General features: G+C 40.0%; 1 protein-coding gene across 2 annotated transcripts in view; it reads right to left on the bottom strand.

The window, feature by feature from the left end:
- LOC137998004 (GRB10-interacting GYF protein 2-like) overlaps positions 1-16,424 on the bottom strand; it is a 36,465-nt gene that overhangs the window by 10,972 nt on the left and 9,069 nt on the right. For both annotated transcript variants that reach the window (XM_068844384.1, XM_068844385.1), the window contains exons 9-20: positions 16,276-16,359; positions 15,883-15,964; positions 12,765-13,066; positions 11,748-11,850; positions 8,501-8,667; positions 7,971-8,096; positions 7,272-7,491; positions 4,400-4,539; positions 3,047-3,220; positions 2,160-2,447; positions 1,113-1,400; positions 1-226 (exon numbers count right to left, since the gene is read on the bottom strand). The exon at positions 1-226 is cut by the window's left edge and continues 31 nt beyond it. In XM_068844384.1, coding sequence (XP_068700485.1) covers positions 1-226; positions 1,113-1,400; positions 2,160-2,447; positions 3,047-3,220; positions 4,400-4,539; positions 7,272-7,491; positions 7,971-8,096; positions 8,501-8,667; positions 11,748-11,850; positions 12,765-13,066; positions 15,883-15,964; positions 16,276-16,359 — 2,200 coding nt within the window. The remainder of the gene's footprint in view (positions 227-1,112; positions 1,401-2,159; positions 2,448-3,046; positions 3,221-4,399; positions 4,540-7,271; positions 7,492-7,970; positions 8,097-8,500; positions 8,668-11,747; positions 11,851-12,764; positions 13,067-15,882; positions 15,965-16,275; positions 16,360-16,424) is intronic.

Below are 16,424 nucleotides of genomic sequence, written 5' to 3'. Positions count from 1 at the left end.
ATGGAGGGCGTTGTTTACTTGCAGCCTTGACAGCATCATCCCAGAAATTATCTCCATTGCTATCATCTCCACTATCGTCATCATCTTCGTCAATGAACGAAGGCTGCGGCGGTTTGGGAGGTGACGTACCCCAGATGTTCCCAGACTTATTTCCAGCTCCCCAAGTTGGTGACAATGAACCGCCAGCATTTCCCCACACTGATGAACTAAGGGGATTATGACTTGGCTACAAGAACAATAAGTCAATTTTAAAATTATGCATCACGTGTCCGACTTTTCCATTCATACAAGCCTGCAATGAATTCTGGAGATCAGTACAGATTACAGTTCACGGCACAATCTGTTATCTTCTGTTCTCTGTTCAGATAGGGGGCCGGCTGTGTAGTGAACATCGCTGGCGGGCCGCGTTCAGTGCAACGGGTCCGAATTCCAGCATGCACCACTCATGCACACTCCACAGTTCACTCAGCGCAAAGGGATATAACTAACGCCCACCTCTACCGTAAAAACAGTGGAAGACACAGAGAAGGAGCCTTCCGGTTGTCTTTGACTGTGTTCGGCCTCATGTCTCGAGATGTCTTGCAATGAGTAGGCCCCATGTGTGGTCTTGTACGCCGTAAAAACTGGTAGTAACTTTCTGAAGCACTACCAACGTTTCGTCCTTGAACGAAACCTAGAGGGCAGTACTTCCCTGCTATGCAATTTTTTGGGCTCTACAAGCTTGTAGTAGTAATATTTATGAGTATACAGAAGAAGTTACAGAGATAGGACCTTTCAAATGTTTGCTACTACGCAGCACCGTCTTGTGGCACTGTTCTGATACCATCTAACGCGACTCTAATTCTCCGCGTTCATTCCTAAAATATGACTGGTGCTGCCGACTATAAATATACCGACTCTGAAGTGCAACTTTCAAGCAAAGGTTTCACTTTTCACTGTCGCCAATCAGACTTGCTGCGCCTCTTGGTCGACCATTAAAACAGAGATTGGCAAGGTTGGATCCGCTCCATCTACCAGATCCGCTCAAGCGATAACAAACTTTGGGGGTTGCAATTTGAACTTCAGAGTCCGTACAATGAAAGGGATTACGAAATCATAGGATAAATTCTGACCCGTGATCTTGAATTGAGTGAAGACCTATGCTGTCTATTATCCAGTTGTTGGGCCTGCTCTTGTTGAATCTGCAGCAAAGACTTGACTGGTTGATTTGACGGCACTGGTCTGTCCGCCCATCCGAGGTTTCCTCTGGCCTGTTGTTCCCGCTGCTGTTGAGCGCGCATTTGTTGTAACTGCAGTTCTCTTTGTTTTCTTTCTCGTTCTTCCTGTTGTTGTTGAATTTGCAGAAGTGACATGGGCCCGGATCCGGGAGACGAGGCGCCCCACAGAGAACCACCACTGGCCTACAAGTACAAAATCGTACATGATACTGTCATATGGTACACAATCTGCCATGCTGGATGGCAAAAGAATGCAACAGCCTCCAAAACAAAGCCATTTCAACCAGCCAGGCGAGACTTTTTTTCTTTGTTTTGGATGTCCCAGTGAGTAGCCTGCCATCCAGGGCAGAGCAGATTTTATATCATGTGACAGTTTCATGGAAAGGGCCCATTTTGTGATGAAAATTACTTTGGTCATACAGTTAAGGCAGTGCAAAGCATACAGCTAGGTAATGTGGGTGAGCAAATACTTTACTTTCGATTCACATCTAGAATGGGAAGCGAGATTCTTCACAGTTAGAGCAATACCGGGGCAATCCGACATTTGACAGGAACGTTTGGGGTCACACACAAGTAACCCGTCAAATCTAGGTGACTAATGTACATGAGTAACAAATGAACACATTTAATGGTTATAAACAAGATCGCTTTCTGTTTGCTTAGATTGACAACTCCTGCTCAACTTAAGGTTAAGCTTTAATTTTCCTTCAATGAACGTTTATGCTTACCGAATGCTGGGCAGACACGTGTTTGCTTAGCTGCACTTTTAAGTTTACCGCGCTTACACCGGCTGCACGTGATTTCTCGCGATAAAAGCCGGCTGCACATACTTTCTTTGCCATCTGATTGGCCGATTTGATTACTTTCTTAATTACCTTGGTTTTAAAAAACAGATCTAAACTTACGGTCATCTCAAAGTGTTTTGATTTTCTTTGTTCTTACTTGACTTTCCTGTCTCTTTTGCTGTAATTTGTGCTGTAACTCGCGCTGTTGCCTTTCAGCTTTCTGCTGCATTTCGTTCTTCTTTAGCAGTTCCTGTTGCTGTTGTTGCAGTCGTGAAAGAGTTTCTTGTTGTTGCCGACGTAACTCATTGATTCGCTTTTGTTCTTCGTTCTGTTTCTGTATCTCAAGCTGCTTCCGTTGTTGTTCTTGCTTTCGGAGTGCCTCTTGCTGTTCCTGTTTCCTTCTCATCTCTTCTTCCTGTTTCATTCTTGCTTCCTCTTGTTGTTTCTAGAAGACGAATTGGAGAGTGACGTGGTGATCTTGGATTCAGAACCAAAACAGAAGTAATCAAAGGACCCCCAAATTGTGAATGCAAATGAAATGTTACGGGACTTTATATGAATGAAAAATGTTGCTCGGAAATTATCCCAATAATTTTTGAGAGAGAAGCCTTATTTTCAACACTCAAATATATTTTCTTTTATTCATCAGTCCTTTCATAGGAACACACCGAGTCCAACAAATTGGTCTGCCCCCCCCCCCCCCCCAACTCTCAGTTGGTAGAGCATTTCACTGGTATAACAGAGGTCCATGGGTTCGAATCCTGTTGGAGCCACTTGAAATTGTTCAGGTGTCTGTAAGAGACAATTGCTTAAATTGTCCAGTTAAGTACGACATCACTTCTATCTTTCTTCTTTTCAAATTCCTTTGTGGTGGTTTCATCCAAATTTTTATAGTAGTCATCTCAAGGAAAAAAACACAGTGTCTTTGCAACAGAAATGAAGCAGACAGTTTCGACCATGCTTTAATTAACGGAAAAAATTAGGGCAAATTTACTTCTAGATGGTATTTGTCACTCAAAACCAACTGTCACATTTTTTGTGAACCTTTTTCAATTCCTCCTGCTCTTTCCTTCTTCTTTCTGCTTCCTCATGTCTGCGTCGTTCCTCTTCCTCTTGTTGTTTTTTCAGCATGGCTGCCTCCTGCAGACGTCTTCGTTCCTCTTCTTCTTGTTTCAGTCTCAAGGCACGAGCACTGGCCTCTCTTCGTTCAGCCTCCAACTGTTGGACAAAAGGAAATCAAAATCGACAAATATCTTCACCTCACTGATCTTCGACTTTGGTTGTTTTTTTGTATGTGTTTGTTTGTTAACCATTTGTTTAAGCAGGTTGACGATTTGATTGGTTTCTTTAAATAGTGGGCAAACAGCCATTCAACGGAAGTGGTTTTTCGTCTCAGCAGACGTTAGTGGGGGAGGAATGCGTGACGAAACCCTAAGAACGTCTGCGCGGGAAGCTCCTTACTCTGCCACGGAGAAGTATTTGCGACATTAACACAAATGTGAACACGGTAAATGAGCAGTTGAATATACATCTGTGGTGTTGTCATTTGCTTGAATTTTATGACATACATGTTTGATTAAGTGTACAGAACATGCAAAGGGTATTTTGAACAGTTAGTGCTAGTGTTTGCAGAAGGATTCCAAAACCTCCTTTCAGGATGAACTATAATTCACTCTGTATCTTGTCTTGTATTACCATTTTGGACATGTTTAATATGAGACTAGCTTTTCAGAACCATAATTTCTTTCCAATTTTCTGGACCTGTAAATGGCTTTTAAAGGGGCTAGGTCACGCTGTTTTAAGTAATTTTGTTAGTTATGAGCTCTAAACGTCAAATTGGCATAGCAAGAGTCTTTCATTTGCGAAATCACGGCCATGTAGCAACTGAGAATGATTTTCCAGCCGTTTAAATGATATTTTGATATAAACTAATATAAATTTGAAAAAAGGCGGGCCAGCGTTTTTCAAATTTACCCAAATGCAATCCATTTCAATTCTCCCCAGTTTTGTCCATCCTTGTCCCTTCTTAGCTTTCCTGTGTTTTGTTTGAGTTCTTCTACAGTCTTGAGCCGTTATTTTGTTATTTCAGTTAATTCTATGACCATTTGATCAATGCTGAAATTGCCTAAAATTGCGTGACCTAGCCCCTTTAAGTGTCCAGCATTGACCCCAATTACATGCACCCCAAATTTTTGACATCCAACACGATGTGTCCCGTCAAGTCTAAGTACTTACTGCCTATTTCAAACAATGAGCCACCGGTAAAGGTTAGCATTACTTTTAGCTTAGGATAAATCCAGATGTTTATCCTTGCTTGACATCTGGGGTAAAGGTCATCCAGCAAGAAAGTTGGAAATGCAATTATTATCCAAGGTTGAAAATTTCATAAGACATTACCATTGCTTGCTTTTCCTTTTCTTCTTCCAATCTTTGAATTTCTTCAAATGATGGAACATTCTGCTGGCTGTTTTCTCGATCCCATCCTTTACTGGATGCCGATGTTGTACCAGGGGACCAAGGCCCAGGCGAAATTACAGCTAGGGTGAAAAAAAAAAAAAAATTTCAGGAAACAGACTTTGCAGTAAATTAAGAGAAAAATCAATCAGCGGTTGGGACTCCGGTGACACTTCTCACACAAAACACTATGCAGTACAATGCAGAAATGTGTACAACAGCTGACCACTGACACTACTTTCAGGGGTTTCAATAACAGCTGAAGTTGTTAGCTGGTTTGATTAGAGTAAACAACTGTTGTCGTTGTAAAAATGAATTTCAATCTTAGGTTTGAAAGAACCTATCTTTAATTACCGTGTAGCACTTTCATTTTGTGGCCGGGATTTCATTTTCAGGGATTTTGTGGATAGTACTTGATCCGCAAAAATAAGTTCAAGCAGAAAAAAAACACCAGCAAAATTAAAAACCGCAAAACTTTACTCCAGTTAATAAAATTAAGAATTGGTTCATGCTTAGCGTGCGTCTATCGAGTTTCAGTGGATAGCGTTGCCCACTCGCGCTGATTGGCCACTCAAACTCCAGATACCCTTTGCAATGTTTCAGGGTAGCTGTAATTATTTTGAAATGAGATTCGGATTAAAGATTTTCTCGTTTCTGATTGTTTTGTTGATTTTGTAATTAAGTTAACTTATTTTCGGCAGGTTGACCAAGTGTAATAGACCTTATTCACGATGGCCGCCATGTTGGATTTGCTATTATCATGCAAATTAGCTACACACTTCTGAGGGGACAAACAATACAAATCCGAGAGGTTATAACCAACATCTTAGCCATACAGATGATTTGTTTCACGTTCATTGAATGTTTATCACCTAAGTAATAAAATAGAATGATTACACAAGTTACTTCGACGTTTTTTAGTGAAAAATGAGCAGCTAATGAAGTAGAAAGTAAACAGTCAAAGGCAATCTAAAGATATAAAATTATTATAAAAGGTACTTAATTCTAAATACTAAAATGGTCTTTTAGCAATGTTATTTCAATATTTCGACTAGCCCATTTTCAGCAATTTGCCTTTTTTCCAATGGTTGCCCCCCAGCATAACACATGGCTAATTTGCATGACAATTTGAAACTTGTGGCCTTTTTAGCTCTTGCTGAGTGCCTTTCCATTAAAATTTGTGGAACACGGGCCTATTTTTTTTTTTTTTTTAATTTTCATTGCTCTGGTTGGCTTCCCTGCTTGCCCAGAGAAAAATTTGACTGGGCCTCCCTGGGTTCTTCCAGTTACTTCATTCACTGGCCGAAACTTTAAAAAGGGAACTCGCAAAACTTGACGAAAACTTTGGATTTAAAATAAAACTGCACACGGCAGCTGTGCGTATATTTAAAAATTATTCCATGAGCGCGCGTTGGATATGAGTTGGCTATAACCAGTCTTATATCCAACAAGGGTGAATGGAATAATTATTTTATTAAATTCCTTAACTAAACTCCAAAAGTTTGGAAGTACGAAATATGAGCGAAAAAAGCGAGAAAATCCGAGCAAAATCGAAAAAACTTGATGAAGTTACGATGTTGTGTAATACAGTGTACCTTGTGGTCAGACAGACACAGGCTCATCACAAAAACATTTCTTGCCTTTCCCGTACTTCCAAATGTTGGAATTGATCCAAACTTTCCACAAAAAGGTCTTTCATTGCCTCATTCAGAGAGAAATTTCGATTTCCGGGGAAAAAGATTTAAGTTTAGCAACGCTAAGCACAATCAATTGCCATACAATTATGGTCAGACTAAGGTATATGAGCTGATAAAGCAAATTTTGGTTTTATCAAACATGTTGATAAAGGTTGAATTACCACCGTAAACGTAATTCGACCTTTATCAACACGTTTGATAAAACCAAAATTTCCTGTTTCACTCTCCCACCGACGCAGCACCACAGTTTCTTTAGAAACCAGAAATTTGCACATGTGCTGATAACCGAGATTGAGTGAACCAATCAGAGCAAGAGAAATGCATTAACTGAGGTTTAGAATTTAATAATTAAAAATAGCTTTTAATGCACTTGTGTTACTAAATCGTACATTGGGGTAAAAAAGATATTTGCATTGAGAAAAAGCAATCGGGGTTGCTACTATCAAAACGTATCTGAAGCACAAGAAACGAATTCAAAGCAGCCAATCAAAGATCACGTTAAAACTTGCTCGAACGGGTCATCCGAAGGGACACCATTTTCTCCAGGATGCCACATTTTTTTCCACCCGTTCTCGATGATTGAGGGGTTTTTTACCGAAAAAAGTAATAAACGTTGAAGAAAAAAATTAGTTCAAAGAGGAAATTTCAGTCAATCTGAGCCGCAAAAATTTGTTCGCGCAAACCTAAAAAAATCACCAATCCGCAAAATGAAAGTCCCACAAAAATTTCATGCTACACAGTACTTCAATTGAGGGAGGAAACTTCTTTCATTAATCACATCAACAGTAAGGGTAACAATAAAGTTAAGGAAGCATTATCTGTTCTCCAGGATTATTGGTTCAGAACAATGAGTCCACAATAAAGTCAATGAAACTTAAATGATTTAATTTTATCACACTCGAAAACAAAGTACAAACTTCAAGACCTCGTGCTCTAGATAAACAAGCGACAGCGCATGTGCACATGCACAACAGGCATACCAACAATTTTCCTGCATAACATTATCATTTTCTTCTGTTGCAAGACTGGTATTTACATCATGTGGCAAAATACCATCGCTGCATTCGTCCAATGGTGTATTGTTGCAGCTAAATCCCTACTTGTTTATTTTAACCTACCTGAGGTTGTCTGCTGGGGTGTGTTTGACCCCCAAATAGATTCTGTGTGGGGTGACAAGCCTTGAGGTCTTGATGGAGGTTGCCCAGGGGATACCCTGCCCTGAGTTGACTGTGGTTGTAATTGCTGTGTGCCAGGTGGTGATGCATTTTGAGAAGATGTATGCTGGGATGACTGTGGGACTTGCTGCATCTGCTGTTGATTGTGCTGTATCTGCTGTTGCTATGGTACAAAAATGTACAGAAATGGAAGTTTCACGAAATGAAATTGAAATTCCCTTGGATAAGGGGTTTTATTAGAATCCATGACCCGGGTACTAGCACCCGTCTACGCTGAGCACAGTACCCGCCTTTGCTCAAAGGAGGTCTCAAGATCAAAAGCCAGACTATGTAAAGGACAGTGCCCGCTTACCCTATCAAAAGGTCCCTTCTACTTTAACACTTAATGAAACCCCTGCTTGCATGTAATAATAATATTATATTTGATTCCATGCAGAAGCAAACAGTCATAAATGAATCCTGTGAGAACATTCAAGTTCAAGCACATGGTACAACTGAATTTTAAGGTCTCTACAATCCTTTTTCAGTGTATGTGCTAAGCATCTGTCTCATTTTTAATTCTCAGGGTCTTTAGCTTGAAATGGATTTTAATAAAAGCCTGAAAACCAAAATTTCCTTATCTCTTGATTAGTCCACAGCTACCTGGATCATGAGAGCCTGCTGATGAAACAGTTGTTGCTGAATATAGTGTTGCTGCATTAAGTGCTGGTACTGCTGCTGGGCAATCAACTGTTGCTGTTGTTGACGATGAATGTGTTCAGGAACACCCTACAACAAAATGCTGCTTACTAATTGACTCACTAACAAACACTTTGGACTGGAGCCATCTAAAGTTTGCAGATCCATGAAACAAGACAAAGCAGTGCTCCAAGGGAAAGGGTTCCCCAGAAAGGATGGCAGCTGAAATTGGGAAATACCCTCAACACCAAACTACTAATAATTGAAGGGATATGGCCTCAAAGCCAGATGGTGTGTAAGCAGAAGGTTTAATTATATTTGTAAAAAACTTGCTCAAAGGGGGCCAAGATTTTGAATGAAGACTCAGATAGGAGGTGTGGCAGACATGCATGCGTGTCAAAGGGAGTCATTGCAAACTTTTCTTTGCAGGTTCAAATCTCATTGCAGTTGTCTCAAGCAGAACCACAATAAAAATTCTAGCATTTATTGGTTACCTTGAAAGGTGGAGGCTGCGGGCCAGGTATGAAAGGAACTCGCCCCCACTGTTTGATCACTTCACCCAGTGGCTGAAAAGCATCATCAGTTGTTCTCTTCACTAACAGACCCATGGTAAAGTAGCCATGACTAAACCAATCCGCCATTTCTGAGTTGGTGAATGGACCTAAACAAGCAGGCATTAAAAAAATGAAATTAAAAAAATTGCAGTTGCAATTTTGCAACAAGACATTAAAATTTAGTCACAATTTCGCAAACTTCAGTTGTAAAGTCGTCGCACTGTATTGTATTGCCAGTGATTTAATGATATTTTAGAATAAAATAGATGTTAATGCTGGTAAGCAAATACTGGGCAGCGCCTGAGAGGAGAGCGTGACTTCCCATCACGTGACTACCTTATTTAGCTATTTCATTCATCCCGCCATGCGAGCCTTCTCAGTTTGACATTTCCAAAGCTCAACTAGTTCTGTTTTTTCTGTTCAGCAATTTAATCCCTCCCTCCCGCCCGTTTTGCTTTCTGGTTCTCTTGTATTTTATTTTATTTTTTCTTTATGAGCTTCTGTAACCTATTTAATAGTTATCCTTAATAAACTATGGGCAGGGAATTGCTGCCTGCGGCACCCCTTCAGCCCTGTGTTGAAGCCCCGTTAGGGAGGGGGCATATTGTTACTCTGCTGGACTGGGTTAACTTGGCCCTAGGACATTATGCCAGCAACTACATGTATGCCCGCCTTGCAATACAGGCATGAGGCACCCCCTCGGCTAGTTGCCGAGGCCCCTCATCCGGTGGCCCATACCGGCGGTGGGTATTATCCGCGCCTTGCCAGTACATTCCCTGCCCCTCGTTTACACCCAAGTTGTGTGTATTGTCTTTTATTGCGCACCAAAGCATTAAACAACACAAAATGAGCCTGCAGTACTTGTGAGAAAAGAAACCACTGAAAATGGCCAATGACCGAGATGTGCAAGTTACATTGCAGCTAAATTACACCACAATATTGTCCCCTGTATCTTCAGATTGAACAAAATTCACAACAAGAAACAAAATAATTTTCTTCTTTCTTTCTTTATTCAGGCCTTCTGATAGGGTGCAATGAAAAAATGCAAATTATGCGAAATTTGCAGGGCTGATTATGTGATTAGAAAGGCCAATTATGCGATAAATAATGTAAGTTATGTGATTTTTTTCTGAGCAATTTTAAGCTTGTTTTGTAAGGTTTCAGGATAAGAAAAACACTTTTTTGCTGCCCTAAAGACATTTTGAACACAAGGGAACAGTAATTATGCATCTTGATCAACATTACCCGGTAGTTAGGATAAATTAATCAATAATTGATATTCCTGCATGCTACGACTAGCTTCTTGGGCTTTTCTTTTTATGTGCAGCATTATATTTCTGAACAGATTGGCTAATCTGAACAAAGGGCATGTTTGTGTTACACCAATAGGCAACTGTTTAAGAGTGAGACTCATACCAGGCCCGCGACATGCAAAATAACGCCTTGAACTTCAAATGTTTACGAAATCAAAGATGACAAAGGTCTTTTTAGCCTTTTGCCAAGGTAAATCATCTTTAAAATGGCGTATTTATGCAGGAATTCCTAAGAAACTTGATTTATGATTTTTTTATGAATGGTATGCATTCTTTTGTGAATTATGCGATTTTTCGTGAATTGTGCCATCGGATGAGATTTGAGGTCGATTGTGCGAAATCGCACCACCACGCTATATCAGAAGGCCTGTTTATTTTAGCAAAAAGAACCAAAATGAAAATTAGTCGCAAAGACAAAAAAGTTGCAAATGCGATTGCATTGGTCACAATTTCGAGCCCTGAAACACATTGCACTTTTCTCAGCTAAATGAAAACAATATTACCATTGCTTTCAAAGTTGCTTGGTCAAGCCACTGCCTCCTGAAAATGGAAGGCAGCTACCTGGAAAGAAAATCAACCTAATGGCCATAAATTCTCACAAAGTACGCCCAAAGTACCATTAAAAGAGTCTGTCAGCTACAAAGTTCCAGATAAGAGTTGGGTCTAGAGCCACAAACCCCACAAATCAAGGGCTGCCCACAGCTTCAGATCATCTGTGGGTACCCTGTCATGTAGTGGAAGGAACAACCCTTTAAAAAATGCAAAAAGTGCCGCTGAAATCCCTAAAAACTTTTAAACTTTGACGAAGCTAAAACCATCCCATAACCCTGATAGTTTTCAACCAGGGAGCTTAAGCACGCGCGTTTTTGAGACGTGGATGGAAAGCGGAAGTGAGCTGTTTTCCCTTTTAACACACAACCACATTTACATTGCTAAGTATCTTTTCTCCAATGGAGAAGATGGTATAAGAATCTGGGAGACACCACTGTCCTGGCATGCAAAATGTTCTCTTCTGGGTCTCAAAAACATGTGTCCTTGAGCTCCCTACCATCAACCAGTATACCACTTGGAAATAAGGACCAATACACGTACACCTACATACCTTCAAGAACCACTCAAACAATCACAGCTTAACTCAAGCCATTCAGGTTGTTACAACATTATTTAACTACATGTATATGTTGCAGGTCATTTTGTTCCTTAGGTTAATTTGCGACCAAACTAGGTCATTTTGTTTCAACCTACATGTAGGTCAACTTGTTTCAACCTACAATTGTAGATCAGGTTGTTTCAACCTATGTAGGTCAGTTCGGGGCAGGTACAAAACACAGGTCACAGGTCATTGTTTTACCAATATAGAAAGTATGATAAACATTCATAAAAGGTAACCCTAGGCCTAAACAAAAGATTTTGGGCCTAAGCAAGTAATGTTAGCATTTGCAAATGGGTTGTTTCTGTATTGGTAAAACAATGACCTGTGACTTGGGACCTGTGTTTTGTACCTGCCCCAAACTGACCTACATAGGTTAAAACAACTTGATCTACAACCTCGGTCATAAATAGTTGTAACACTTTCTTGAAAAGCACGTAACTGGCATCCAAGCTATTGATAACACACTCCTCCTCCCTCCCTCCCTCCCTCCCTTCAATGTTGCGTTTGCCGTTCTAATGTTGTGTTTACCGGCAAGTTCTTGCATTGGAACCCATAAACATCAACATTGAAAGGGGAGAAGGGAAAAATTTCCGTCAGTGTTACAACATTTGTGACCGAGACTGTAGGTTGAAACAAATTGACCTAGGTTGAAACAAAACAACCTAGTTTGGTTGCAAATTAACCAAAGGAACAAAATGACCTGAAATATACACTTAACTACCTTGAACTTTGCCTTGTGGATCAGTGTAACTCCATTGAACATCCTCTGGCAACCGTGGAGACTTTGAAAATTCCTTTGATTGAGTGCTGGTCTTGACATCATCCTTGACGAGCAAGTCATTTATAGAAAAAGCACAAACAACAGTAATTATTAAATGAGATGAATAACTGTCCTTTCAACATAAAAACATTCATAAATAAAATTGTATGTCAAGGGATCACAGCTTTACTTAAGGACAGTGCCTACTAATTCAAAGATATTTTGGCGCGGTTTACTGAATATGCGGGAAATGCAGATCTTATCAACTGTTATTGAAATCCAAAAAGAAAATTGGCCATAACCACCCATTTTTCAAAGATGAGTAATCAACAATATTTGTAAAAAGCTTTAAAATACAAAGCAATGTATGGCATTCTTTTCCAAATTGAAGCTTAATTATCTCTGAAAAATGCGTTGTTACCCCCAATTTTCTTTTTGGATACCAAGAGCACTTGCTAAATTCTGCTTTCTCCGCATGGTTTTGAACCGCGCAAAAATATCGTTTTATTAATAAGCACTACCCATAGGAAGTCCGAGTATATCGAGATGCGCAGAACGTATATGTGCAATGACAATAGTAGGCACCGCCCTTTAATTAATCAGACAGCGTTTCCTGTGCTTTGTTCTGTTTTAACCCATTGACTCCCAGGAGCGAAACATATTACTCTGTTTAATGTCAGATGATTTTACTTATCAATTGGGGACCCGTGTCCTGGGTGACTGCGTCGAAGTGAATGGGTTAAGACATACGAGGAAGTGACAAGGACACCAGAAGTACTAAAAACAAACTCCATAGACGAAGTCAGCACAGAGAGTACATTGTACACTGTATGGTTGTAAAATAGTACCAATGTAACCAATGGAAGCTAACCCAAGTTGTGCTAAATGCATTTGACAAACATGTACGCTCAGTGCTTTGTGCTGCTATATTTTTAGCATGAGCTCAACATTATTTTGACAACAACAAATCAAAATCACCTCTTCATCATTATCTAAAGAAGCCACAAGGTTTTCTGCTGCTTGTGCAAAATGATCCATGTTTGGTTCCTCCTCTTTGTGCTGCTCTTGTGAGATTCCTGGCGACGTTCCAACGTCAGATATCGATGTAGTGTTAGAGGGCTCAGCGACCTCTGAATGTGGTTCTGCAGTCGTGGTAGAGGGTGACACTGAGGGCGGTGAAGGCGTTTTAAAATTTGCCTGTGCTTGTTCAGTTGTTGCTGGTGGTTGTTGCATTACTGTTGGTGCTTCTAAAGTTTCTAATTCACTGGAATCTTTTGTGCCTAGACAAATTAACAGTTCCACAAACGATTGACATTATCTCACAACTTTTACAACACTAAGACTTGCTTCATTTACAGTACCCCTCAAAGATAAGCAAAACATCTAACACACTTTAAACTAGTTAACTGAATAGAAGGTAATGTGAAGTGCTAGATTTCTATCCCATATGAACCATGTGAGCATTAGCCCTACTGATGGAAATGGGCCCACACAAGGACAGAGAAAAACTCTGACCAGGGTGGGAAGTGAACCCAGAGTTTTTCAGAGTTTTTCTCTGTCCTTGTGTGGGCCCAGTTCCATCAGTCGGGCTAATGCTCACATGGTTCATATGGGATAGAAATCTAGCACTTCACATTACCTTCTATTCAGTTAACTCTGTTTAAAATATAAGTGCTACACGGCCAACGTTTGTATAATTGTAACCTTTCCTTGTACTTGTACATTTTAAACTAGTTGTACTCCAGTTTGCATTGAAGACAAAATGTATTAGTATGTGTTTGCATTTCAACACATACTAATATTTTTTTAATTTTTGGAAAGCAGGGCTGTCAATAAGGGTCGGTAGCCAGCAAAAACTGCCGGTTAGTACCGGTAAGCTATCTTCAGCTGGCTATGGTAAAAGTCCATGTATAAGCCGCACCCCCAATTTGGAAGCTCGAAATTCGTGGTTGTGAGCTTTCATATCAATTGCATCTTTAGATAGCGAAATTTCATTTGTCATACTTTTATCTTGTGAGTTTACTTGAAAACAATCTTAAGATGTTCTTTCAATGCGATTATTTTTTCAAGAAGCTCCATGAAGTGTGATTGAAACGATAAACATGAGTGCTTAGTAGTCAAGCTTTGAAATGTGGAGAGGAGTCTGGGCATCACAATGAAACGGTCAGCCATTTGCCTTGCGAAGATCTTGGTGTTTTCTTGCACGTGGTGGAAAGATATGCAAACAGCTTTGTGGAGGAATGGAGATTGCCTGTAGGTTGGTGCTCAGTTGTTTAAGTAAAGTGAAAATTAATCGCTTGAAAGAACTCTTGGAGAACAAGAATCGCAAATGAATGCTTCAAGATACAAACAGCACCTTTAGGAGACCACTCATGAAAACGGCATTGTTATAGCTCCCACCTCAAATACATTGTCTGATTGGAGGAGAATGTGTCACGTGTCATTGGTCAAAACTTCATGACGCCCTAGGGCGAACAAAACTTCATGACCCCCTAGGGCAACAACTTGAACTTTCGACTCACACGTGATCAGGTTGTGCACCTTTGAAACGGCAGCAAATCTGTACGCCAGCAGACGTCAAGCAAATAATTTTTATCTGTGTATTGTTCTATTTTGAGTTGGGAGGTATAACAAAACACTTAATGACTGGCCCCTCGGGAAATAGTGAGTTTTGTTTCCGCTCGACCTCAATGTTTCCCTCGGCTTTGCCTCGGGGAACATTGAGGGTCTCGGGGAAACAAAACTCTTTGTTTCCCTTGGGGCCAGTCATTAAGTGCTTAATGATCAACAATATTATGCTTTCATAACGTTTATTTAGTGATATCTTGATAAGTTTTTATGAATATTAATTAGGCCTGAAAAAACTCCAACCTCTGGTGTTTCCGCAGATAAGCTGCACCCTGATTTTTTATTTGAACTTTGAGAAAAAGGTGTGGCTTATACATGGACTTTTACGGTACTTTCGTCTCATTCTACCACCAATCAAGATAAAATTTATACTTGTTAAATTATCATCGAAGAAACTTTTAGACATTCGTCTCCCCTTTTTGAGAGATAAATCACCAATTTTTGGCGCTCTATCGTTCGTGCCAATGGTGTGGAATTCCTGGAATGTTTAACTGACTAGTTCCCAGTCTTGTGCTTACTCTGATGAAACAACATGGCATCCAAGAAAGAACGTTTTTCCATCCTCAGTCAAGTGTGCCAAGCTCACTTTCATGGCCGCCTACTTTTAAATATATGCCTGCTACTTTTAAATTTATTGACAGCCCTGGGAAAGAGTGGTGTGGTCCTTTTTCGTATGATTCCTGTTTCACAAAGGCATTTCAGTCCAACTCAGACAACTGATAATAATCATGCATGTTTACTTAATTTGTTTTACTCATTACTTAGAGCGAGTTTCAATCAAGTGTCATAAAACCAAAACCAAAGTAATTACTTTGGCCAATCACAAAGGATGGAGAAAATCCAGTAAACCAATCAAAACTCGAAGTAATTACATGTAGCAGACACAAAGCGCGGGAAAATGTGCATGCGCGAGCCACGACTGGTTTTTGTTTCACTTCTGATTGGTTGAGAAAATAGCGCCAGAACTTTGAACCAATCACTGAATGAAGTAATGCAAAACCAAAGCAATTCACTAATTCCTTTGACACTCAATGGAAAACCACTCTATTGGAAGTTTGTATTTTGTCGTTTTTTTTAGCTCCCGAAGTAACACAATGAAAAGCTGTCAAAACTGTAAAACAAAGGGAAAACATGTTGGGAAAAAACAAGTTGGGAAACATGTTGGTCTGTTTCGACAAACATGTTGACTCTTCGTTTTTAACGTGTTGGAAGCACGTTTGATGGTTTGCTTATGTTTAACTGGTACTATACCTAGACATGTGTGCAGCTTTCTATAACAGAGCTGAGCTTCTGACCCAAAACCCGACATTCCTGTGCTACTACAGCTCTATGCATTTTACAATACAGACAACCCCAAAATGACAGATTATTGAGGTCTCCTAGAACTAAATAACGAGTAAATCCAGTGCACACAAGACTTGCAAAGCAAACCTGTCTAAAATTGAAAGAGAAACCACAGCTGGCCCACCTGTGTCTGAAAATATATCATCTTCATGATCATCTTCTTTCCAAACATCAGGGTCTTCAGCTAATGATGAGTCACTTTCAGACTGTTAGGAAACAAATTCCATAAAGTAAGAATACATGTATGTACAATAATGAAATGTCTGTGGCTGTACCTTGCAGAAACCAAGCCAACCTGTGCAAACTGTTTGAACAACATGTTTGGGTTGACTTGATTTAAAAGACCCAAAACCAACTCTCATACAAACTATTCTGCACTTGGCCATAGCATGGCCATAGGGGAGCCTTGTAACATGTCTAACTCCTTCTTCACCCTGGAAGGAGTTGGACACATCACAGGTCAAGTTAAATTTTGCACTCAGAGTAAGGGTCCAAACTTGCTCTTGCAAATACTTACTTGGCTTCGTCTATTTTTATCTGTGTTTTCTTTTTGTTCATCTGATTTCCCTCCATCCTTACTTCTTTCGTTATCTTCCTTTTGCTAGCGGAACAAACAATGTAATGGAATCAATATAAAGATACAGGCTCAGAAAAATAATAAGTCAC

Source organism: Montipora foliosa, chromosome 3 (genome assembly GCF_036669935.1).
Source record: "Montipora foliosa isolate CH-2021 chromosome 3, ASM3666993v2, whole genome shotgun sequence".
Taxonomy (NCBI): Eukaryota; Metazoa; Cnidaria; class Anthozoa; order Scleractinia; family Acroporidae; genus Montipora; species Montipora foliosa.
Note: the sequence above shows the minus strand (reverse complement) of the source record. Positions and strands in the feature narration are given on the sequence as shown.